Raw genomic sequence first — 25213 nt, forward strand, 5'->3', positions numbered from 1 at the left:
TGGTTACCTGCTTTGGTAACTATGTAACCTTAACGTTCCAAAATATTTTATAAGACCATCAAATAAAAAAAGAATGATTATTTCAGACATCCAACATACATATTTACGACTCAGAAAAATTTAAGTGCATTGAAATGCAGGGTTAATTTTCTACAACTGTCAAATTCAAGGGAATATTTTTTAGGCCTACTTTCGTATGCAACCGGATGTGACGTACCATAATTTGGTGGTATTACACCTAAATGCTTACTGTAATGATTACTATAGTGACAAAAATTTAAAAAGTTAATAGAAACAAACAAAATTACAATTTTCTTCTCAATTACGACGTGTTATATTTTAAAAACACCATTTGCATAAGTTTAATTATTTAGTACATAGTGAAGTAGAAATGGGTATCTTTCATGTTGGATGTAGAAAATACATAACCTCCGATTTAAAAAAAAATTACCACGGACGGAAAACATATCAATCTATTAGTTCAGTAATTTTCGTTTCTGCCCTTCCATTATGTAACTCAAGAAAAAATTCAAAAATATAGGTAACAATTGTATCGAAAAGAGAAAATCGAGTGCACCTTTTTATGTTAGGGCGTGTTTGAGTTGAATATTTTGTCTTGATATCGTAGAAAGCAAGAATATTTCATATATTGTCTCGCTTCAGATTCTATCATTTTTATACATGTATATCAAAGCTACAGGTTGACTTTATAACATAAAAAAATCACAGTACTAAAAGATGAAATATATGGGTCAAGTGAAATACCTATCTAATGAATCACAAAAACAGAGTAGGTGTGTTCGAATAGCTATTTTTTTACTGAAAGTATTTGACGACAGTCTTTCAAGTTGGATGATGAAAAAGCATATCTTCGAAAAATTATAATTTTTTGTGTGTGAAAACTAGGGTTTATAGTCTTCAACCACTAAAAAAATCTAGTCTGCCCTTCCACGAAATATTTCACTAGATTTTTTTTAAATGTTAATGAATTTTCAAAAATTCCACCGGACAACCGATCAGACAATAGTTTTAAGTTGAATCAATGCAGACAAGATCATTAACTGATGCTCATTAGCTAGTTGATACATTTGTCTTTTAAAATACAACTGCCATATAAGGATCGGAATGTTGCAATGTGTATAAATTTATCGGTTTCCGAGAGCAAAATTGGCAGCGCGTCATCCCTACAATGGCTTCCATTTCTACGATTGTATGAACTGGCGTAATGGGGAGATAATTTTGACGAAGTAGAATCCTGACTGGGTAGATAAACTAGTGTTATGGAAATGTTTTAATTAATTTTGACAGATTTTCAATGTACGATACAAAACAAAATAGAACAATTTTTATGAAAATTTAAAAGTCATATATAGATAGCATTGTCATTAAAGGTATCAGATATTATTTTCACATTATAAATTCTGTTGAACTACTGAATACTTGATACTGAACAAGTCGATGTACTAACACTTCAATTTCATCTATGTGCTTGTATGGAGTCACATTTTGAAGAATTTTCCGCTTTGGGATTCTGTAATATTAACATTACATTATGCTTTGGTACTAAGCTTACCTTACACCACTGGGTCGATGCCACTGCTGGTGGACGTTTCGTCCCTGATGTTATCACCAGCCAATAAGTCAGCACTTATGTTGACATGATTATCAATTATATGGTCATTTTTATAAATTTCCTGTTTACAAAAGTATGCATTTTTTTAAAAACTAAGGATGCTTGGCTTTATAACTATTTTGGTATTTTGATCTGAGCGTCACTGATGAGTCTAATGTAAATGCATATATTTATAAAAACTATTGTAATGAGTGTTGGAAAAAATAGATGAAGGTTTGGTTGTTGTTGGGAAGGAAAGTGATCACAAAACAAACAGTACTGATATCGGAGCAGGTCTTCTACTGCAGTATCATGTTTTATAATGAAAATAAATATGTAATGAAAATAAGTTTAAAGGATTTTAATATTTCTATACAACCAGACTGTGTTTTTTTTAAGATTTTTTGTAACGTTAATTTCTCTCTTATTATGAGTAATAGAATAACTGTATTTGGTATGTGCGTACCTTGCCTGTCAGATAGTTTTCACATCAACCTCATTTCATGGATCAGTGAACAAGGTTAAGTTTTTGTGGTCAATTTTATATCTCAGATATTATTAGCAACAGCTCTAGTATATTCGGTGTATGGAAGTAAAATTAAGAATGGAAATATATGTCCAACTGGCAGGTGTAATCTGACCTTGACCTCATTATCATGGTTCAATGGTCAAAGTAAAGTTTTTGAGTTTTGGTCTTTTTTCTAATACTATAATGCAATATATAGGTCAACTTTATTTGGTGTATGGAAATATTTTTATATGTATATGTCAGTCTCGCAGATTTTATTTCACTTTGACCTCATTTTCAGTTCATTGCTCAGTGTTGAGGTTTTTTTTTTGTTTTGGTCTGTTTTTCTTAAACTATAAGCAATAGGTCGACTATATTTGTTGTATGGAAGGCTTGTCAACTGTGCATGTCGGCCTAGCATGGTTCATCTGACCTTGACCTCATTTCATGGTTCATTGGTCAATGTTAAGTTTTCTTGGTTGCGTTTGTTTCTTAGAAACTATATTATAGGTTATCTTTATTTAGTGTATTGAATTATTATAAGGTGATTCTCGTTTTGTTTTTATTTCTTGTTCGGTTTATATGACCTTGACCTTGATCTCATTTTCTTGTATTATGTGATAGTTGTAGTAAAGCTTTATATTTAGGACTATCCACATAATATCAATGATTAGGAAAGAAGTCGAGACAAGTCAGCTTGTGCACTCTTGTTTTTATTAAGCTGTATTTTAACAAAGAATGAAAATTTGAATAAATGATAATGAATCTGGTATGGAATTCAATTTTCTAAAAAACAAATCCAAGTCACTAGTCCAATTGATGTCTTTCCAAATATCAGATTTTTTTAATTACAGGTAAAAGGTAATGAAATTAATGCTTATGTGACGTTGTGATTTGAAATATATATTTTTTTCTTCAAATCAATCTCCAAACCCTTTAATCTGCATATCATAGAAATAAAATAAGGAGAAACAAAATTGGGTGTATGTGTTTATTCATGAAATAAAACCTTGAAGATAATAGAAAATATATATATTTATTCTCAAAATATTGGAATTCTCCTCTTATCCCGATATTTGTTTACAGTATAGACCTCGATTATCAATGTATGTTATATTAGCATTCTCATGATTAATTCATCAATTGATATCCATTTATAATTGATATCAATTGATAATATGCTCATGCAATGATTTATTTTAAAAAATGATAAAACAATGTGAGACAATCAGAAATCCGAAAAATGGGACCTTCGGGAATAAACACTGGAATGATATTCTATTTCTGACAACAACAATTAAATTAATACGAAATTTGACATGCGATAAATTGACATTTGAATATTCAGTTGCCATTAGGAACAGTTTGGTCAAAACTGGAAACGATAACAAAAACACCCAATTTTTTCTCATTCCAATAAAATAAATTTACAAAAAAGGAGATTCATAAAAATGGATTTCAAGTCAATGTAAAAAATATAAATATAAAAATTAAAAATAAGTAATTCAATAATACAAAATAGCACTGTTACAGTCACGTTCTTTCTTGAGTAATACAATTTGCTGTAATAATAATACTTGGAATGGATTTCATATATTCAATGTTTTATGATAACATAATTTATTCAGAGTTGTCTTTACAAGACCCTATCAGTCTCCATTTGAGATACATCAACCAAAAAGGCATGAATACATCAATTTTATGTTCGAAGAATTCGCTATGACTGAAAACGTTTTTTGTTCTACTAAGTAGATAAACAAGTGATTATACTTCTATAACTTAAGTTAAGAATGATTTTGAATCATATGATAAATGCACATTAATAGTTACAATTGTTTGTCTCTTCTCTTCGTATACATTGTAAATGAAAAATGTTCTCGTGTACATCTTTTGTAACTGATGATACATATTATGTTTTCTAGATGAGTTTTACTCTGTTTATCTTGACATCATTAATGACACAATCATCCCTATCAATACTGAAAAGTAATTCACAGCGACTGCAGTGGCGCCTCCTTGTACTCGACAAACTAGGGAATCAAACCTAAAAAGTAAGAGAAGATTAGAATTAAATTTTCTATGCTTCTGTGAACTGTTTGTTAATTGATCGTTTTTCGTTTTTGCCATGGAATTGTTCAAATTTTTCTGACTTCTGAGTTTGTGAATCTCCTGGTATCTTTCGACTCTCTTCAACTGTTTTTATTTATTGTAAAGTTTTTAAGTTTTCGATTTTACGTCTTTTAATCATAGGCAGGATTCATCGTTTTTGTAGCTTATTGTGATGTGTCTGATTCAAGTTGGCCATTCTGCAAACAAAGTCCACTGGTAACAAATAAATCGAAATTTTTCAGTCCAGTAAAACATAAAATAACAAATATACCGAACTCCGAGGAAATTCAAAACAGAAAGTCCCTAATCAAATGGCAAAATCAAAAGCCCAAACACATCAAACAAATGGATAACAATGGTATGTAAAGTATTTTTCCCTTCATAAACCTTTAAAAGAAATATCATTTTCATTTTATACATATACGACTCAATAACAGTTTAGTTTTGTTTAATATTCTTTTTAATGCAAACTTGATTGAATATTTGTTGCAAGATGCGAGAGAGAAAAAATAGCAACATAGATGCATACTAAAGTAAACAAATGGTACTATATCCGACAAACAAAATCTAACAAAGTCATCGATCAAAGTTTTAACAAATAAATAGAAATGAAAAAAATAATAAAAACGACAAGATTGTATAAAAAGTATATGCTTAAATTCATTTATTCAATTTATTTTAAAATGACTTACCGACTGAACAGTCCCTTGACTTTCTTTTCATATTCCAGCTCGACTAAACTTCCTTCTATAAAGTTCTTTCCATCAGCAAACTGGTACTCGTATCCTTGTTTACAATCACATCGGTATGCTCCACGTGAGTATTTATACCCAGGAATCATTTTACACTGGGAGTAAAATATACATTCATGAAGATACTACATTGGAAGTTAAAATTGTTGCTACTTGAGAAGAGAAACGCTGCATATCGTATACGAGATGAAATAAGATGGATAGGGATTGATAAAAATGGAAAAGATACAATTTGTCATACCAAAGTGGAAATCACAATTTATAAGTCGAAGGAAAAAGGAAAACGACATATAGTTTAGAAAATAATAACGGTAGTGACACCAGCCGAAAAGTTATAAAATAGTAGAGTGTGCTAAAGAAAAAAGATAGGGTGGATTCATGTTCTGTCAATAACTTGGGTAATCCAGAGTAATGGGCATGTGTTTTAAATATGATTTATCTGATTCTACATTTCTGGAATACAACAATGTGTTTCAGAGGGAAGTGAACAATACTTTTGCTCCCATTGAAAATTTGGAAAACAATTTGATTCAGCATTGAGTTTCAAAAAATAATTATCATGTCCATGGATGTTATTTCGCCTGTGTTATCTCAAAAAATTTGGGGAAAAAACACATTAGAGTATGAAAAAATTATGTTACCACAAAAGATGAAGGGTTGGTGCCTAAGTAATGCTAACGCTTTAATCTTTTTTCTGAATATCAACTGATCGATTAATGAATGTGTATTACCAATTTGTATATGAAAAACTGCTTGTCTATTTCCCCTTTTCTTTCTAGTGACATTTCTAATTATTTCTTGCTTCTTGAATAATCTTTATCAGTGATGCTCAGCCGGACCTAAGCCGGGGTGTGTAGATGATTTACAAAACTTACCTTAGTAGACTTATGACATCTTGCTGTATTTTTAAATGCATTAGCAACACTAAATGCCATTGGACATTGATTTATTTCCAAATTATCAAGAGGTACATCAACAGTTACAACTCCCCTAAAAAATGAAGGAAGGCATAAGATAATTACTGTGTTCATATATATTTGAGAACTTTTAAGCATTGCAAAATATAAAATTACAAAACAAAATAAAAATACAAGCTATTCAAAATAAAATGTTTATCGTGGTAACAAATTATGATATCAAGTTGTTAAGATATGTTGTTTTTCGTACATTACGTCGTTCATTTGAAGATGACAATATATAGAACGTGGTAAAAAAAAACACCAGTGACATTGTATTTTATACTTACGCGAATTTGTTTTTCTTTGCTACATAGTCTCTTCTGAAGAAAGGAATACTGTATGTCATAACCCAGTTATCTGTCATTCCATCGCATTTAAACTTAGGATGAGACCAAAGACCATCTTCATATTTAGGAGCATAATATCCTATTGGGTAATATTCAAATTTTATTGAGCTGGTTCCTTTTGCGTCTGAACGAACCAGTTGATTCATTTTATGTTTCTTGAGTTTAGCGGTATTAGTTTCCCAGCTCTGTTTAATATTCTGGTACCAGTCTTCAAATATATATTTTCTTGGTAAACCAGCCATATCTATAGCCTTAGCAACGCCTCGATCTTTAAAGGCATAAGGACCAAAAAGCTCTTTAGCAGTTCCATCCGTGTTTTCAAAGATGTATGGTTCGAAGAAAATTCCACTTGATAAAATTCTATGATCTCCCATTACGTTAGCTAAGACTTCTCCAAATAAGTGATCCTGATGAAGTCTACCCCCTCCTCTTAGATTACCAAAGTTATCAGTTATCTGAACAGTTTCTAGGAAAATTGATAGAAAATGCGATAGTCTCAGAGCCGTTGCTCCTTGGTATTTAAATTGATTTTCAACGTCATAAGCGGCGTCTCCTGGCAGATTGAGAGAACTTGCAGGGACACTCTTGCAATTGTCTTTGTTTATACTGACTTTCTGTCTGAAAATCCTGATCATTCTATCAAAGCGCATTTGATCAAATTCGGATCTATCTCCGTAATCCGTGGTTCTCTTTTTTCGCTTTTTCTTCTCCTTTTTCTTCTGGTTTTGTTCAAACTCAACCTTGATGGTTTCCTTTACAGTTTCTCTTTCTCGGATTTCAACTTTTCCATGTTTTTCACTTCCATAGTGTACGGAATCCGTTTCATTTATTGACAGAAGTGACCTCTTCTTACGAGTATTGATATTAGCCACTCCAAATTCAACTGTGACGTCAGCATTTTGGTCAACAATGGGTAGAACGCGGTAATCTATGAAAAATTAAAAAAATAAAACATATTCATTGACTCTAGAGTAAAACACACTATATTATTAATTGTAGCTCTGTTAATTTTGGAATTCATTGTTTTGACAGAGACCTACTGTAAAAATATAGTATAATGTATTCATGTGAATTGAATATCATTATTAAATACTAGTAGAAAAATAATTCACGTACAGGGAGTATAGCGTCGTGTATTCATTTGGGAGTAAACATCTATCGTTTTCGTTTACTGTGACTGGAATGGCTGCTTTTTTAGTTATAATTTTTACTTTATTTCTATATAAGCACGTATACTCATTTGAACTTAAAACACAGAGCAATCCGTTCTGATAGAACATGGTAAAATCTAAGTATTCAATCAACGCATTTCCAATAAAAACACAATGTTAAACTTACGGTCGCCACGTATGCAATTAAAACTGTTTGCCCGTTCCTCATTGGTTGACATTTCTATCAGTTTTCCATCGTATGGTCCTTGGATATCCATAGGATATACGTATTTACCCTTACAGTGACAGATATATCCTCCACGCCCATATCCTTTACCGCTTTTAGCTTTGCACTAAAAAAAATAGAAGAAATAAGTAAATATCGAACAATAAAAGATCGGTATAGTCCATCATTATTGTTAAACAGGAATCTCCATGTGAGAATAAAATCGTTTAACTGTGCAGGTTTTTATGGTATGTTTTACTCGTGTGACGGATGGTCTAGAAATGCACAGTCTTTCGTTTGTACATGTACATTTTGGTGTGGTTCTAAAAAACGGCTACAATCGTTAGTATTTATTTGTTCCATCCTCAGTTCTGTCTAAGTCGAATTTCGTATATAGGAAATTGATATGAAACATGTTTGACGATCAATAATATGTTCTGATTGGAAATCAATTTATTTGCTACATTACATACGCATCTTACACCATATTTTTCTTGACTATTCTCAATACGTTTCAAGCATTCATTCATATTAACAACTAATAGGAGATTGACAATGAAACGAAAATCGAATGACGTTTCTAAAAGGGGCGTTATGGTCCTAAGTCACATGACGTTGGTCATTGACACTTTTGTATTTTGTATTTCAATGTACGAAAGATACGCTGTCATATTTTTTCTTTTTTTCTAAACGTCCCACTTGTGAAATAACTTACTCCAGTGTGATCTTTACACCTTGCTACTCCTGCAAGGTAGCTTGGTCCCGGATTTCCAGCGCTGACTCCACATGGGTTAAAGTCAATTTTCATAAAATCCGTATCCATCGTTATCACTCCAACAAACCTAAAAAAAAAAAAAAAGCAAATACTTTCTTAGAACGGATAAAGTAGTTGTGTCAATTGTAATATTCAGTGAAAGAAAAATGTCAAAATATTCATGAGCCCTTGATATGAATATGAAAAATTAACTCTGAATGTTTAATTGAATCTTGAATAAACATAGCTCAGTCAAATTTTCGCCGAAATTTTTTTACTATTTTTTTTTAAGGGGGGGTCTTACTAGCGCTTATATCGGTGGTACAAAATCAAAACGATTCCTATCTTTCTTCTTTTAATCATTGGACAGCATGTATATTGTGAATGTTAATCAGAAATCATTATGATATTCAAATATTGATAACCTTAACTACAAACAAAATGTATTTGACCTTCGCTAAGATGCGTTTAAAAATATCATTTAAAGTATGTTTAAAAATTGACATTTCTAACTTTAGAATCAAGTAATAAATTGAGCTGAGAAGAACAATAAGCCATCACATATATAACCCGTACGCACTTTCAGTTATAATAGATATTGAAGTTTAAATGGTATTTTTAAACGCTGAGTATTTTGATGGATGACGTGTACTTACCTCTGTCGTCTCATGTGTGTATAATTTGAATATCTTGGAAAGAAATCAACGATTGGAGCTACGGCGCTTACTTTCCATGTGTTAGATTTTCCACAATCAAAATATGGTACTGTAAATCTGACTGGCATTTTCCCAATGTCTTTTTCGCTCTGACTAGGTAGATTTGGACCAAAAAAATTGAAAACATCGAAATCTTCTTTGATGAATTTTCCCGTTACGTTTGAATATCGAATTCCTACGCTATATGTAAATTTATTAGATTTGTCTTCCTGTCCATCTAGATCCGGTAACCAAAAGTCATACCAAGGGTTCATCTTATATCCGTCATGGGTATAATTTTTATTGTTTCCTGCTCCTATATCTTGGCATTGAACAACTCGTCTGTTAGGTTCTCGAATAAAATTTCCTTGCGCAAAAGTATTGTCTTTCCGCCAACCTTTTACGCCGAATAATGGAATAGTTTTATTAAAATCCAAGTTTGTCAACCAGTTCGGATAATAGACATCTTGGTCAAAAATGATGGATGATCCGTTAATGGCATATGGATTAGCATTGATATCTGCTGTTACAGACATGTACAGATAATGAAGATTTGGTTGTATAGAGTAGTCTTCAGTACTATTCATTCGTTGTAATATATAACTCATGAAGAATGCCCTATTAAGGGCCATATTATGCATATGTACTAGCACAGATCTATTTGAATAGAAAACTTTACTGAGCAGCTCGTTTGCTTTCGGAATTTGTGTAACAATGTCATCCCTCATCATCATATCAGCTTTTGATCTTGGTGCACAGTTGTGTCCCTTTATAGCATTGATGTATTTTCCTACAACTTCATCAAATCTATCCCTCTGAAGCCAAGTAAATTTTCCTCCAGTTTCCATTCCACTTAAACACACTAGGATAATAAAGCAAGGCGCAACAATCGTGTATAATTGAAATTTTGCCATTGCCTAGTCTTTTTGATTGTCCAGTCTATTGGTTTGGCTATCAGCTCATTAAAATATTAAATAGTCCTGAAAAGGAAATCGTAGTTTGCATTTCAATTTGAAAGATATTTTTTAAAAGTTCACGGTATTCTCTTTGTTTTGGGTTTTTTTTGTGTGTGAGTTATGAGATCCTTTTTTTATTGGAAGTAGCTAAGTTTAAAAATGGACATCAACTTATGTACCGTTACACACACAATAAGTAGGTGTTAGTTATGTATATAAACACAAGGAGATGTAGTATGATTGCCAATCAGACAACTATACCCCACAGTTCAAATGAAGTCGATATACGCAATTGTAGGCAAACGTACGGCCTTCAACAATGAGAAAAAACAATACCGTAGTACTATTTACAAAAATGAAAGCATTGTTAAAACAACAACACAGAATTGACCTCTACAAGATAACAGAACATTAAACACAAAACTCACAATATTTGAGATGTCTTGTAATCTATGGCCGATGTGGACTTTTTTGGGGCATTTTCATTTTGTAATAATTCTTATTATTGTGTTATGTTTGAAGTGGCAGTATAACCCTTGAATTAGGAGCTCAAGTTTACAATTTTGCCTATGAACCTATTTTGGTAGATATGGTGTATTAATGGTACAACATGCACAAAGGGGTGATTGTCTTTGATTTCTTAGCACTAGGATATATTTTAGATATTTTTGTTTGGCATTATTAATTAGTAAATCTTGGTTTTAAACGAAGCCGTGGAAATGTTAGGTGGGCGGACGATCGGACGGGCTGGAAAATGGGTACCTTTTTTTATTCTTCAACTCCTACTGTTTGCTTTCCAGATCCTTGAAACTGCACAGGAATATATCACATATTAAAGATGTGCAACTAGTATTTAGAATTTGCTTGAGGAATTTTCATTAGTTTTACAAACTTGAAAACAAAGTCATTTCCGCAACATTTATGAAATAGGGTACAAGTTTTGATTAATCAACTCCTCCCACAGGTCCCTATAACTTCACAGGAAGATTGCATATATATATATTAAATTGTGCAATTGTTATTTTGGAATATTCTGAAGATTTTTTTATAATTTGTATATCCATATGTTTCGTATAGATAATTCTTCATCGTTTTAGAAACGGCTATTTGAGTCTCTCTGATATCAGCCGTTCACAAGCTGCGAAATATATACACCTCTAAGAAGCAGAAAATGTCTCCTTCGAGAGTGTACATATTCTATCCCTGGTTGTGATTCAAAAATCTCCACCAAAAGGGAAAAATATTGGCAGTGAATAAAATTCTCAACTGACATTTTTTTACAGCTCATCTACAGGTCACTGTACGTACGGCCTGGTCACTGTACGTACGGCCTTTAACACGTTCTTTGTGTTATCAGTCTAGTTTAATTCACTCAATAAAGCATGAATTAGCTATATATTCGTGACTTCATCTGAAATATGAAACCAAGTATGCTATGATTGTGGATACAAAAGCCTTTTATTAAAAATGTGAAATCATACAATGGGTTTACCTTACATATAAACATAGTCTATCTATCATTTAGAAAAAATCGTTTAAAAAATGAAAACGACACTTTATAAATTAAATGCCTCATAAGCGCTTTTCCTTTTTCGCCTTCAACAGGTATGCTCAAAGCAGAACATTTGTTAGCCGTAAAAGAACCATAACAGTTAAAGAACTATATATGACCAAAAAAGAACTTTAATCTTACAATTCATTCGGTTCTTGTATATCAAAATGTCATTTGTTACCGCTGTCTAAAATCGGTGGCAATTATGGTGTAACTAATAATAACCAGGATGCATGTGACACAAGGTGAAAATATGGATATTGATTGATTAGAATTTGCCGTGACCATTTTTTTTTTTACATTATTTTAAATTTAGGAACATATCGTCCTCGTGGATTTAGCTATACTTAAGGTCGATTTTGGTTTGATCCGCTCTTCGGTACATTTGTATGAAATTTTGGATATTTGATTTGTTTTGCCTCGAGCATCACTGAAGAGACATTAATTGTCGAAATGCCCATCTGGTGCATTAATTAAAATTAGTAACGTTTATGTTAATGGAGTTGTCTGTAATGAAATCTGGACAAACACGTGTATTCGGATGTATTCAAATATATTCAAAATATGAGCAAAAGTTGAGCTTCTACGGTGTCTGGTGGAGAGTTGTCTCATTGAAAATCATACATCTTCTTATTTTTATATGGGCTATTTCTCTGTCCTTTCTGTCACTTGCAATTTTAATGTACATTGTTTGTTTTATACATTACAATTGTCTTTTACCGTCCTCCGACAAACACTAGATACGTTAATTATAGACTTATAGAAGAATTTCATTTAACAGCCTGGAGCGCAAAATGTGTTGCAACAAGTTCTGTTTTACTGAATATCTTTCATAACTGAATTTATGTGAATCTTTTAAGTTGATACATGTTAAAAGCACACATATAATTACCTCAGAAATGACACATTTTCTGCAAACATTTTGTTGTTGAAAAAGAAATTAATGTTTTGAAAATCAAACTTAATAGGCCTTATAGAAGTGGTTTCAAATTTAAGAGGGGGTTAATATGATATTTTGATACTTTACTTTGAAGTGATGGGTTACTTTTTAAGAATTAAAGTGGTTGTCAATTTCATACAATCATCTTTTATTTATTCTCTACGTGATATGCATGCATCTAGTGATGACAATCCTGCTGAGAAAACCTAATAAATCTATGGGTTTCCGCATGAAAAAGTGCAGCTTATTAATGACATTTGATCAAAAACTTTCATGCAATTTTAAATGTGTTGTGAAACTAATATTAAACCATTTACCAAGGATTACAAGTTGTTATTTAGATATGAATGAGAAACAAAATGCAATACTTATGATCACCAAGAACCAGTTTATTTTTTTCTTTTCATATATATATTTTTTTTGTAGATAGAAGGATAACAACGACCGAGAGTGTAGGCGATATGGTATTATGTTAAAAAAAAATTGCATAATTTATGTAACAACCTAACCTAAAAATTACTTTTAAATGTTTTAATATACAGGAGTTTGCCAAGCGCAAAATGAAAAATAAACCTAATGCATTTGAAATAAAAAAGTTGAACAAGTTTATAATTAAAAAACCTTGAATGACAAAGTGAAATAAATACGACATAATGATATGATAGAATGAATTACAAAACCAGTAAAAACCGGAAAAATGGGGTATCTGTCTCATACTGATGTAGTTTGAGTAAAAGTTCTATATTAAAAATAAAAATATGAAATTTCAGTGAACTTGGCTGATTTCTTAAATCTTTTGTAAATCTGGTGTAATACTAATAAAGTTTAAATTTGACAATGATATCAATTACGCCCCCTCTAAAGAATGTCAATTTTTCGAACAGTCTTAGTTTACTCAAAGTAAACCATACTTATGAAATCCACTCCGAATTCCAGTATATCACACTATAATGTAAATATAGTGTTGTAAAATAAAATGCAATATTTCAAAATATATAAATAACTTTTTAATTACGAGTTAAGCTATTGAATATAGGGATTAAACCGTAATACCGTCTTTTCTTTGATTTAACCAGAGACATATAATACATTGTATTATATGTCTCTGATTTAACTATATAAATCTACGTATTGGATTTAGTTTCTATTTCAGTTTAAGTTCAATTGACAAGTTTAAAAAAAAAAAGCATCACTTCCTTGGCAGCACGTAACTTTATCGAGGAAAAAACCCAGCCACGTTTAAAAAAAAAGATATTTTTTTCTCCCAAAAACACATGTGAGCACTGCTATACGACTGTCACATTTAGTTGTGACCATTGTAAGGTCAACTTTCAACTCTTTAGGACATCTGAGTATGAATAAAAGAAAGATGTGGAATATGGTTCAATAAGGCATCAACCAACCAAACAACACAAAAAAAACAAAAAAATCCTCTGATAAACAACTGACAATTTCTATTAAATTAGTTTATCAATTTCGATAAATAAACAGCCGCAATCAGATTGTTTCAGAACTTTTCCTAATTTCTTTTATCACTTTAGATACAAATGCATGTGATATCAATATATTCTTTGAAGGTGGTAAATATTTTTTCTATTCAACTTGATAATTGTTTTTTTCTTTCTCATGTGCGAAGAAGAAAAAACGAAAACGTCTATATGCATTAACTCGTATGCTTACATGAGTTTTCTGAAAAGGGATAATCGCAAGTTCACTGTGTCTTTCTGTTACTTTGTTATGTTATACGTCATATAATATCATTTGTGATTTAAATTGATCCATTTGTAGATTTTATTTATATCTATTTTATTCGAATACAGATAATTTATTTTATTGATAACATTGACATTTAAACTCGAATTAGGGATTATTTTTTTACATTTTTTTTCGGATGATGAACTAAATGATACAGTTGTAAATACGTTTTCAAAATTTTTAAATTAATACAATGATTATTTGTCAAATGATCTTCGAATGTTTTAACTAATTTATTTACATATTTAAATAACACTTTGAATAGCCTACAAGATCAATATCTCTTTTGTGTTGTTTGTATTCACAAGGTCGTTAAAAAACAGAGTAAAATCACACTGACCATTCGCACGGCGTAGAACATGGTGGCCTCCAACTTAACCAAGGTCAAATTGATGTGTTCAAAGATATCAGTCCCAATCAGTAAAACAACATGTTGAACTAACAAATTTAGATTTGAAGCATGATAAAAAAAAATAAAAAAATATTGATGATAAAATTGAAATAAATGCACGGAGCAATACAAGATTGATTGAAATATCATTGCTACTTTATAAAGCAATCAGGAAAGGATTTTCTAGTCCGTCGGCCACATAACATGTCTGAAACGGTTATGTAATGTAAACAACATTATTGCTAAATATCTTATTGTTATAGAAGTTGAAAGCCCTTTCAAGTAAATGACTACTTATTCAAATGGTCTGGGATGTGTTTATTTCGCCATTTACTCGATATTTGATATATTTCTTTGTTGTTACTGTAATCCCCTTGTTATTATAAAAGTCATACCATATGCAAGATGTTGTCATAATGCATTTTTGAAAAAAAACTTAAATAAAAAAAAATTGAACCATTGGTATAAACTCAACTTCAACGATATATGCATGAGAAAAAAAGAGGAAGGGTAAACAATATGCGCATGAGAAAAAAAGGGGGGATTACGACAAACTTTTTGTGAAAAAAAATCTTATGAGAACATACGGGAAAGTGAAAATACACTTAATAAATTGTGTAAGTTCAAAATGATTCGTGCATTTGACTTCATCAGGAATGTTTTTTTCAAAAGCAACACATATTTTAGAGCAAAGGAAGTATAAATAATTGAATACTAAGGTTTTGAAGATCGTTATGACCTAAAACTAACAATAATAACCATCTAATGTCAACCTTTTCATGGGTTGTTAAAACCTTACTTTTTTTTTAATAATTTTTCAATACATAAACGGAGAATATGTGAAAGCGTTCCTTTTTTCTCACAAATTATTTTCTCGGGCGGCATATTAACTACGATTGAACAAAATATGAAAAATTTCTAATCATGATTTTTTGGTTTTTACTTTAACAATTAAAACAAGTTTACATTAAACTATAGGTGATTCTTTCGTTTTGATAATATTTTGCCGCATTACTCCTGACCGTCAACTTAAGCATCTCTTTTTTGACATTCTTCTCTTGCATGGTGTATGTAGATGAAGATATAAGAAGTTTTCTTTCGTCCTGATTAATATACTGATAAATATACCATTTCTAAAGACATCATTGAACCTGATTTTTAAAAAATATTGTAAAACATATATTTTAAAAGATAAACCTTTCTAAATAAACATGTTTCCAAACCTTTGATTTCCTCAAATAATGGCTGCCATACTTGTTCCACCGTTTTCATTGGTGGACACAAAAATGTCTACGCTGCAACTTTTTAGCATTGCCAATCTAATTTTTTTTCAGAAGTGAAAAACAATTTATCAAAAAATATATCGAAAAATATCCCTAAAATTTGAATTTTGTTATTAGAAAATGATGAAAAAATATTTTAAGATACATAATTTTAAGACTAACCTTTGTCTGGATTTTGTCTGATTGACGTGTTTTTAAAATAGGTCAAAATTTTAAGACTATGTCCACATAATTAAAATAAAATAACGATTTAAACTTTTATATAGCATGCTAGAAATTGTCATTGTTTGCTCTGGAGGTGTCAACTGTTATGTCATAGGTTTTAATTTCTTTAAAGTTAATTGAATGACGCCTTTGACTTGATAAATCATAATTTAATTATTAGAAAACATATTTTTTAACATTAATATAAGATTAGTTAATTAAATCATTTGGTAGGAAAAGTACATCAGCTGTCAATTAAATAATGTTAACCTGTCATATTAACCTCGTAAATATTAAAGATCAGTGGTCATTTATCTTTTTCTTTCTTCTGAAAATCTTTCAATTAATTCATATTTTTTTTTTATTAACATGCATTTAGCATTTAGCTGGATTTGGCATCATTACAAAATAGCGGTATAAGGTACTATACAAAAACATTATCGTAAAATTACAGCAACATTGATTTTTTATAGTTTGAAACAATTGGCACACATTTTTTTCGTTTCCCCCCTCTTATTTCATTTTTCTTTCTTTCTTTCTTTCATTTCATTTCTTTCCTTCTAGTTTAATTATTTATCTTTATTAATTTATCTTAATTTATATAATAAAAATCTTACCTGATCTTCATTTTTTTTTAACATTATTATACTCCATATGTAATAAAAAGAACAAATCCAATTAAAAAAATTAACTATATCATTTCCTTGTGTACAAACAAACACAGCGGTTTTACATGTATAACAATGTATAACAATGTAGAGGTGCTTTAGTGATCCGTAGCGGCGAGTCTCAAGTATACACCCGACAGTCACCGTAATTGGACACGACCTTTTGTACTAGTACATTTAAACCCAACTATAGGCACGACCTGTTGTACTGAAAAAATTAAAAACCAACCATATTGAATGAAGTCACAAGTACATGATTTATTTATGTAACATATTTGGCAATGGCTTTTGCAAAACACATTGCATAAATATCTATGATAGATAGGCATGGGCTATTTTGTACGTCTTAAAAAATACCTCTTGGTTAATTTTTTCTCAAAGACAATTTAAATTAGTTATTCTATTATTATTCTATAGTCGGTATGTTAATTTTCATTGTCTGTTTACAAAATTTAGAATTTTTGAAATACTAAGGCTTTTCTACCTCAGGCATAGATTACTTTAGCTGGATTTGGCAAAACTTTTAGGAATTTTGGTCCTCAATGCTCTTCAACTTCGTACTGTATTTGGCCTTTTTAACTTTTTTGGATTCGGGTGTAACTGATGAGTCTTTTGTAGACGAAACGCGCGTCTGGCGCATATGCTAAATTTAATCCTGGTATCTATGATGAGTTTATTTACTATGTTATTGGAAATCTTCGCTTGCAAATTCGCACCTCCGTAAAACAAATTGAACCTGAACCGGAATCTGTAAATGTGGACACCGATGCAGCGAAGTTATCCGTTCACATAAGCTCATCACATATATTCAGCAACTATTGACCTTAACTATATCAGTAAAACAAGAACATCTATACCATCTATTAAAACCATATAGATTCTTTAGTCGTCTTCCTCAATTTTTAGCCCAATGTTCAATGTTTCTTAAATGTGTGACTGTCAAATTATAATGCATACAGAAAGTTGTTTCAGCTTCTTAATTAGAAAAATGCACAATATACATGTATACAGGAATATTCTTCATAAACTTTCTTGATGAACTGGGATATACATGTAATTACAAAACAAACATTTCAGATAAAAATCTCAGTCAATTAAAATAACACTTGAAGAATTTTATGTCACACGTATAGGCTAATGCGCTATTTTGCCACGGGACTATTTTAACAGCGTCGGTATAATAGCCCCGGTTTACATTGTGGAAACAAAGAATTGACCAAAAAGTGCTAGGATTTTTGAGAAGCAAAAAAAAAAAGATTAATAGTGTAAACATGTATTTGAATAAAATTTGATGATTCACACAATGCAACGGACATCTGTTGCTTTGGCGTTAGCATACATAATAGGGATTAGTCAATGTATTAACTTTAAGGTATATCTTTTAAAAAATCGATGTTCATATATATATATATATATTCAAGCGAATTTTGGGCAAAATCTTTGCAAATACATATAGAAAGATGTGGTGTGAGTGCCAATGAGACCACTCTCCATCCAAATAACAATTTATAAAAGTAAACCATTACAGGTCAATGTACGGCCTTCAACACGGAGCCTTGGCTCACACCGAACAAAAAGCTATAAAGGGCCCCAAAAAAGATAGCATTGGAACATTTTAGGATTGAACCTAATCCCCACTTAACGAAGTTCCAGTATGTTTTGGCAAATTAAAGTTGTGGATTGAATCAGGCCTGTTTTCGGTCCGTGAAACCTTTCACTCTTACGTCGGATCTAATCCAATTTCCAATCATAAATGGGTTAATGGCCGATTTCATTTTCGTAAAATATATGATTGACACTAAGAAACCTCTGCAATTTTATAAGATGTATTAATAGTAAGCTCACTCCTTCTTAACAACCATAATTTATTTAACATACTTATAGAAAGTATTTCTTTATACAATTTTAGCTTTTACAATTGACTATACAAGTCTATATATATATTCTTTTATATGTTATCTCATCCGAAATTTTGAATTTTATGCATTTTTAATGCATTTTTTATTTTTATGTATACTATTTTTTTTTAACTTCTCTGTAACCTTTGTACTTGCATGGTTTTATGAGAATAAACTATCTAACAAATCTAAATGAAGTTGCTTTTATATTTAAATTTACTTATTGCGATTTGATTTATTATTATAGCAAGTACTGGATACATGTATATATGTAGCTTAAATGTTGTAATAAATACACCCATCATATATTCCAGGATTAAAATTATGTATTTGTGCCAAACACGCGTTTCGTCTTCAATAGACATATGAATGCAAAAATGTTAAAAAACAAAATACAGCACGAAGTTGTAGAGCAATTGTAACTAATGTTACTAGTTGCGAATATCACGTTCTGGTTATTAATTATCGGCCCTTCCAGATCTGAAAGTTTCAGAAGCGGTATGACATACATAGTGCAAACATGTTACATACATTAATATCATATGTCATTCGGGATCTTCACATGAGAGACGGGCTAATATTCCCTGTCAGCGTTATACATCTCCCGATTCGCTAGGCGGAAGGGATATAGGGCACTGATAGAGAATATAAGAACCCATATCCCTTGTGGAGTCCAAATAACAATTGTATTATACTGGAGTGTTCTAATTTCAACACTAATTATCATTTTAGCTTTGTTTTCATTCAAAAGGGACATGGGCTCATATCTCATGCTTAGGCAACTAATCGAATAGCAGGATTGACCAAGTATAACATAATAATAAAACACCACGACTCATGCATTCTTAGCAAATTGTAATTCTTTATATATTTAATTTGACCTCTGTAGCACTTTTAACAAACATATGTGTGTACTATTTTCAAAATTCATTGTCAAATTCAGCAGAGAATTATGCTTTAAGTATGAAATATTATACATTTATTTCCCGTGACTGAGGGAAATATGAAGATTTGTTTCACAAAGAAAAATCATATTTCACGAGGGCATCGCCCGAGGGAAATATGACTTTTCGAGGGCGAACAAATCTTCATATCTCACGAAGCTATGGGAAATGAATGTTTTATTCCACTGCCTATATTTTTTTTACTTCTGAATATAAAATTTACATAATTGATTTCTTATCCGTTTTGTTTTAAAACTAAACACAACATACACAATGATAATAGGTACCGATCTAAAAATGATTATTTATTTTTTCTTTTCTAATTGTTTTTAAGATATGAAATAATTTTTAAAATAAACTGTATCAAAATGTTTTATTTATATATCAACAATGGGTAACGTCGCACAAGGCAAGCCCGACTTTCAGAGGGCAATATGAGACTCAGAGGGGAATATGAAGTTTTGTTCGACGTCACGTGTGATAGTTTCAACCAATCAAATGTTGATTTTGCTATCAAAATCAACATGCAGTGGAATAATATGTTTAATTCACAATTTTCTACTTGAGAAAATGCCTGTACCAAGCTAGTTATATTTATTTATTCTATATCAAACATAGATTTTAAACCTTTCACAACTAGTATATTAACTATGCGTTATATAGAAATTTAACAAAATATGAAAAAAGCAACTTTAAAAAATAGAATTTAAATCTTAAGGTAAAAGGTAACTTAGAGTTCTTGCACTTCTTGTCTTGAATCATCAGCACATTACACATACGTGAACCAATCGTGCAAATTCATAAATATTTTTTTTTAAATTTCTTATGTAGGCTATTTTTGTAATTTCACACTTAGAAACACACAATTTGGCAAGTATTAAGGATTCCATTGTACTATGTTTGCTAGTTTTGCAAAGGTGTAGGTCCGGTAAGGACTCATTTTGGCCTCAAATTTCAGTTTCATCTGACGAAAGATTTTGACCACTTTTTAAACACTTAAGTGTCTATTTCACTTGATTCAATTAGTTTATGTGAAAGATTTTAACTGATTAAGTCATTAAAAACGATCCGATTGAAGCTCAAATATGAAAAATCTCTCAAATATGCCAAAAAACGTCACTTTTCAGATTGTTTTTGTCAAATATGAAAGTGGCCGCATCCGTGTTCATCCACAACCTTTATATATATGTTATGTATTATCATGAAATACAACTTACATTGCAATATTAAGGATGAACACGAATGCGGCCACTTTCGTTTTACACGGAAACCGTCTAAAATTTAACTAAAATGATAGAATTTTGAAGATTTCAGTAATTTAGCACGACTTAATGGTGCTCCAACCCGATATATGTGCATTGTATTGTCAAAAAACAGCCCATATTTATGTAGCAGAAGCATTCAACTGTCCAATAAATAACTAAAAGTTTACATTTTAACAATTTTGTAAAACTGTTATTTTTTGGGGCCAAAAAGGGGCCTTACTGGACCTACTCCTTTCATATTTACTACCATAAGTTGACGAGTATTCTATTGTTCTTTCTTTAACTGAAGATTAATTATTACGGCTTACAAACACTGAAGTTGTATTTAATTTTATAACTAAATATTTACCTGTTTTTTAAAACAACACTTATCGTTTGTAGGCAAAGGTTGAGTACATATTTTTCAAGTGTTGGCATCAGTTGAAGATACCCCCTTCAAGTAATCAAAGGGTGTCCTGTTTCAATATTAAATCCGTTGAGAACTTTTAGCATTGGTTATTATTTTGTAATGATACATAATGGTGGTCACAGTTAATTTATGCTTTCATATCTTGAAATATCTTTCTTTGAATCCCTTTATTGGAGGGGTTTGCGGACGATGGTTCAGATGATTGGATACCCCCCTCAACAATTATGTAAACACAAATCATCAAACTCGTTCTCTATTCCTCGAATGAGAAAGTACCGAATTAAAATTTCACCTGATTTGTATTAGCATGCGCAACACTACGGATGTCACATTTTGCATCCGCTTACCCTTCCGAAGCACATGACATCACCCCGGTTATTTTTGGTAGGGTTTATGTTGCTCAGTCTTTAGTTTTCTATGTTTTCCTTTGCTGACTGTTGAATGTTTTTTGGTCGTTTTTTTCCCGTTTTGGTCAATGTAATGGCACTTTGAAGCTTTACTTCGACTTCTCAGTTTACTTATTCCTTTTGTATTTTCCGCCTCTCATTTCAATCAAGAATTTTTTTTATCAGACTAATAAAGACAATCTTTACTAACTTGTTTTCTTCCTGATTTTTAATGTTCCGCTGTAGTTGTCCCTTGGCTTCAAAACATTTCATCTAATTTATTCATTTGTTTAAAAAAGAACAGTAATCCGACGCAAGTTCACAAACGTTTACAACTATAAATGCATGAATAATATAAAATACAATGTATGTTTTGAAATCCAATGCACAAAACAAATGACGAAAACATAAACAATGATATAACTTACGTTTCACAGACTGTTCGAGTTAAAGTAATTAAAATTATTTTTAAAAATCATCTTTTAAAGTTGCCTTTGTTGTAGATTGAGAACAACCAGAAATAAATTTAAAATTAAAATATAAACGCTTTCTTGTACTATTAATTTACACTTAGTCATACCAAAGAATTGAAATGCGTAGTTTAAACATTTATAGTACAGCTATGCATTTTGAACCAGGTTACATTCATCGCTATGCACCGTGATTTATTGTCGTCATCTTTGTTGCATAAACACATCATATAGAGATTAGTCTAAAGATATTTTTTTAAGTATATGTAATTAGTTCTGCAATGATGATAATGGCTTTTTAAAAATGCCCACACTTCATTGAATCTTCTAATACTTCGGTGAAACTTCAATCATCTTAATAAGTGCATGCACACATTAGATTGACCTTGACTAATCTAAACTGTATCACACTTATTCTTGTCTCTTAACTGGTTTTTTTTTCTGTGCTCTTTTTCAGACTTGATTATTTTTTAAAGATTTATTCGATTATTAGGATAACAGGAAGGTACTTTTTATAGTGGTTCAATTGTCCAATGTTGACGTTTAAGACAAATGATGACTTCAGATTCTGGTGATACAGATTGCCCAAAACTGTAATTTTCTTTGTCTTTGCCTCAGTTGTCTTCTTGATTTGTGTATGTTTTTTTTAGTGTACTCTGGAGTCAAAGCAGTTGGTTTGATATGTTCTGACATTAATTCTTTCAGAAAACATTAAAATCGGTGGTTTTCCTTTTCTATGTTGTAAGTAAAACAGCGTTAGAATTACTACAAGTTTGATGGAATCACTTATTCAGCAATCAGGGTTCCTTCATTTGAATGGTTTGAAGATTATAAAAATGAAATGGCCTCTAACAAATACTACAGATTTTAATCAAATGTTTTGATGAGCCCTCTTGTTTCTTTTTCCAGTATCCTGATGATCTTACAAATGCTGTACCCTTAGTTGTAGATTTCTGATGTAGCGAAAACGTTTGAAATTACTTTTCAAATTAATGTCCATTTTTCAGAGGAGTAAGTTGTGTGGTTTTTGTGACGATTTTTTTATTAAGTTTTTATGTTCTATAAGGTTGAATGAACCAAAAATAAAGAAACTTTATACGCAATGTCATCAAAAAATCAAGCTAGTTTAATGTTCAGTTAATAGTTCAGAGGTTCAGGTACGTGACAGACAAATGGGATTTAAATAATAGGAATCGCATGAACTCCTACAAAAATTAGACCAGGTGCGTGGACAGGATAAGCGATCGCTTTTCACACTACCAGAACACAGCTATTATACTTGTAGTGTATTTCTTTTAGACAATGAACGAAAATTCAAAAATCGCTACGGCACTATCTCAATTATATTTTTACAGTGTGATAAACTACTTTTGGGTCAAATTATATCAAAATCATAGAAAACTTCACCAGCTCTAACTTAAAGCATGGATAATCATACCCCCTTCTTGCTATTAGAGGCATAACATATGAAGAAATAAATTTGAAAGGGGTAAGAACATGAAATTACAAGTAATACACTGTCTTAACCAGGGACTTTATTTGCGATAACTGTTTTCCCGGACCCTAAATAAGATTTTCTAGTGTTATTACATTTTGAACAGATATATCATGTTAAGGAGGGGTATTTGCGAAAAATACCAGTCGAGAGAATGTTAAATTTCACGAGCCGTAAGGCGAGGGAAATTCATTCTCAAGACTGGTATTTTTCGCAAATACCCCTCAATAACATGATATATCTGTTTAATTACACCGAATGTTAATGTACTAAAACGCATTGATGATCGTGACGTTACAAGCGTCCAGTCGGATAGAGTATTTTTTGGCAAATACCACGGCAGAGAGGGTAAAAAAGGCATATCCTTTTAGCAAATACCCCGGCGGCGTTAAAAATGAACGATATTCATTTGATAACAGTAAATTGGTGAAAAATACACTGGCTATTAACCAATCAAAACCCCGGATTCTTACATAAGGTGTAATTATACATTAAAGCTTCGGTTGGTCTATATAACTTTTAAAGTAAGACATTCAATAGGATCAATTCTGCCTAATTATTTTGACGAATTGCAACCATATAAGTAATAAAATATTAGAAATATATAGTCAATTAAAAATTTATCAAAATTTATTAAAACTGACGTAATAAGTACGTGCTATTCAGGATTCATATCAATAAATACGCCAAAGTGTAAAAAGCAAAAAAGGAGTGGTTATTTTTACGTTTGGAAGCTTTTCAGAAACCGGCGAAAACCAGTGTTTACCGTATAATATTTTTAGTGCAATAATATTTACTTATAAATTATTAACAAAATACACACAATTGAATTGAATCACTTAAAAACTTAAAAATGAAGTATAATGCACTGCTTATGTTTTGTTGGATACTCACCTTTTTCCATCACAGAAACAAAAACAGTTTTGATATTTGAAGACACAGATGCATTGGGAGCTGCATAAGCACTCTTGGTCTGAAAAGAAAACAAAACAAAATAGGTCAGCTTTTCTCAAGGGAAATGCAACCTCACTTTTTTGTCAAATGTACATAATGTTTAAGCTGCCTGGGAATTTGATAAATAAGCTATATACCATAGATAAGGAAACTGGGTTGATGATATTACACTCAAACAAAAGTAGTATCAACATATACGTCTTAATTCTAAGAAAACGATTCGTTATGGTGTTAACTGCATTTATTGGATTTCTTCTAAATGGATTTATGAAATCATAACTTTGGTAAACTACTTACTACTGGTTGTATTTTGAATCAAATTTCTAAATTGCTATTTACAACCAACGTTCAAAAGTGAAGACAGCTGACGGATGATAAATACACGTTGAGGCTAAAATACTGAAAGAAGCATAACATGAAAGTCAAAAGTAAGGTATCTTTGAAGTTTTTAGTTTGATGTGAGAAATTATTTAAAACTATGCATATATAATGCGTATTTCAGTTCAATATGTTAACTGCAGATTCTCCAT

The 25213-nt window shown here is 31.0% G+C and overlaps 2 protein-coding genes across 10 annotated transcripts in view; both read right to left on the reverse strand.

Annotated features, from left to right (window-relative positions):
- Nucleotides 1-3936, reverse strand: part of LOC139523863 (uncharacterized) — a 27184-nt gene extending 23248 nt beyond the window's left edge. The window contains exon 1 of the mRNA XM_071318216.1: nt 1469-3936. The gene's annotated coding sequence lies outside the window, so the exon portion shown is untranslated. The remainder of the gene's footprint in view (nt 1-1468) is intronic.
- Nucleotides 2824-22360, reverse strand: LOC139523861 (uncharacterized). Of its 9 annotated transcripts, none has more exons than XM_071318204.1 (9): nt 21976-22340; nt 16812-17070; nt 9075-10093; nt 8380-8506; nt 7626-7791; nt 6228-7215; nt 5857-5971; nt 4922-5076; nt 2824-4164 (listed from the first exon to the last, which is right to left on the reverse strand). In XM_071318204.1, the coding sequence occupies exons 3-9, from the start codon at nt 10025-10027 to the stop codon at nt 4059-4061; spliced, it is 2610 nt and encodes an 869-aa protein (XP_071174305.1). In that variant the 5' UTR covers nt 10028-10093; nt 16812-17070; nt 21976-22340; the 3' UTR covers nt 2824-4058. The 9 variants fall into 9 exon arrangements, with proteins under 9 accessions (XP_071174305.1, XP_071174311.1, XP_071174310.1 ...); XM_071318210.1 differs by having other exon boundaries at nt 22193-22292; XM_071318209.1 differs by having other exon boundaries at nt 21319-22280.
- Nucleotides 22361-25213: the final 2853 nt, after the last annotated feature.

The sequence above is a fragment of the Mytilus edulis genome, chromosome 5 (assembly GCF_963676685.1).
Source record: "Mytilus edulis chromosome 5, xbMytEdul2.2, whole genome shotgun sequence".
NCBI classification, from domain to species: Eukaryota; Metazoa; Mollusca; class Bivalvia; order Mytilida; family Mytilidae; genus Mytilus; species Mytilus edulis.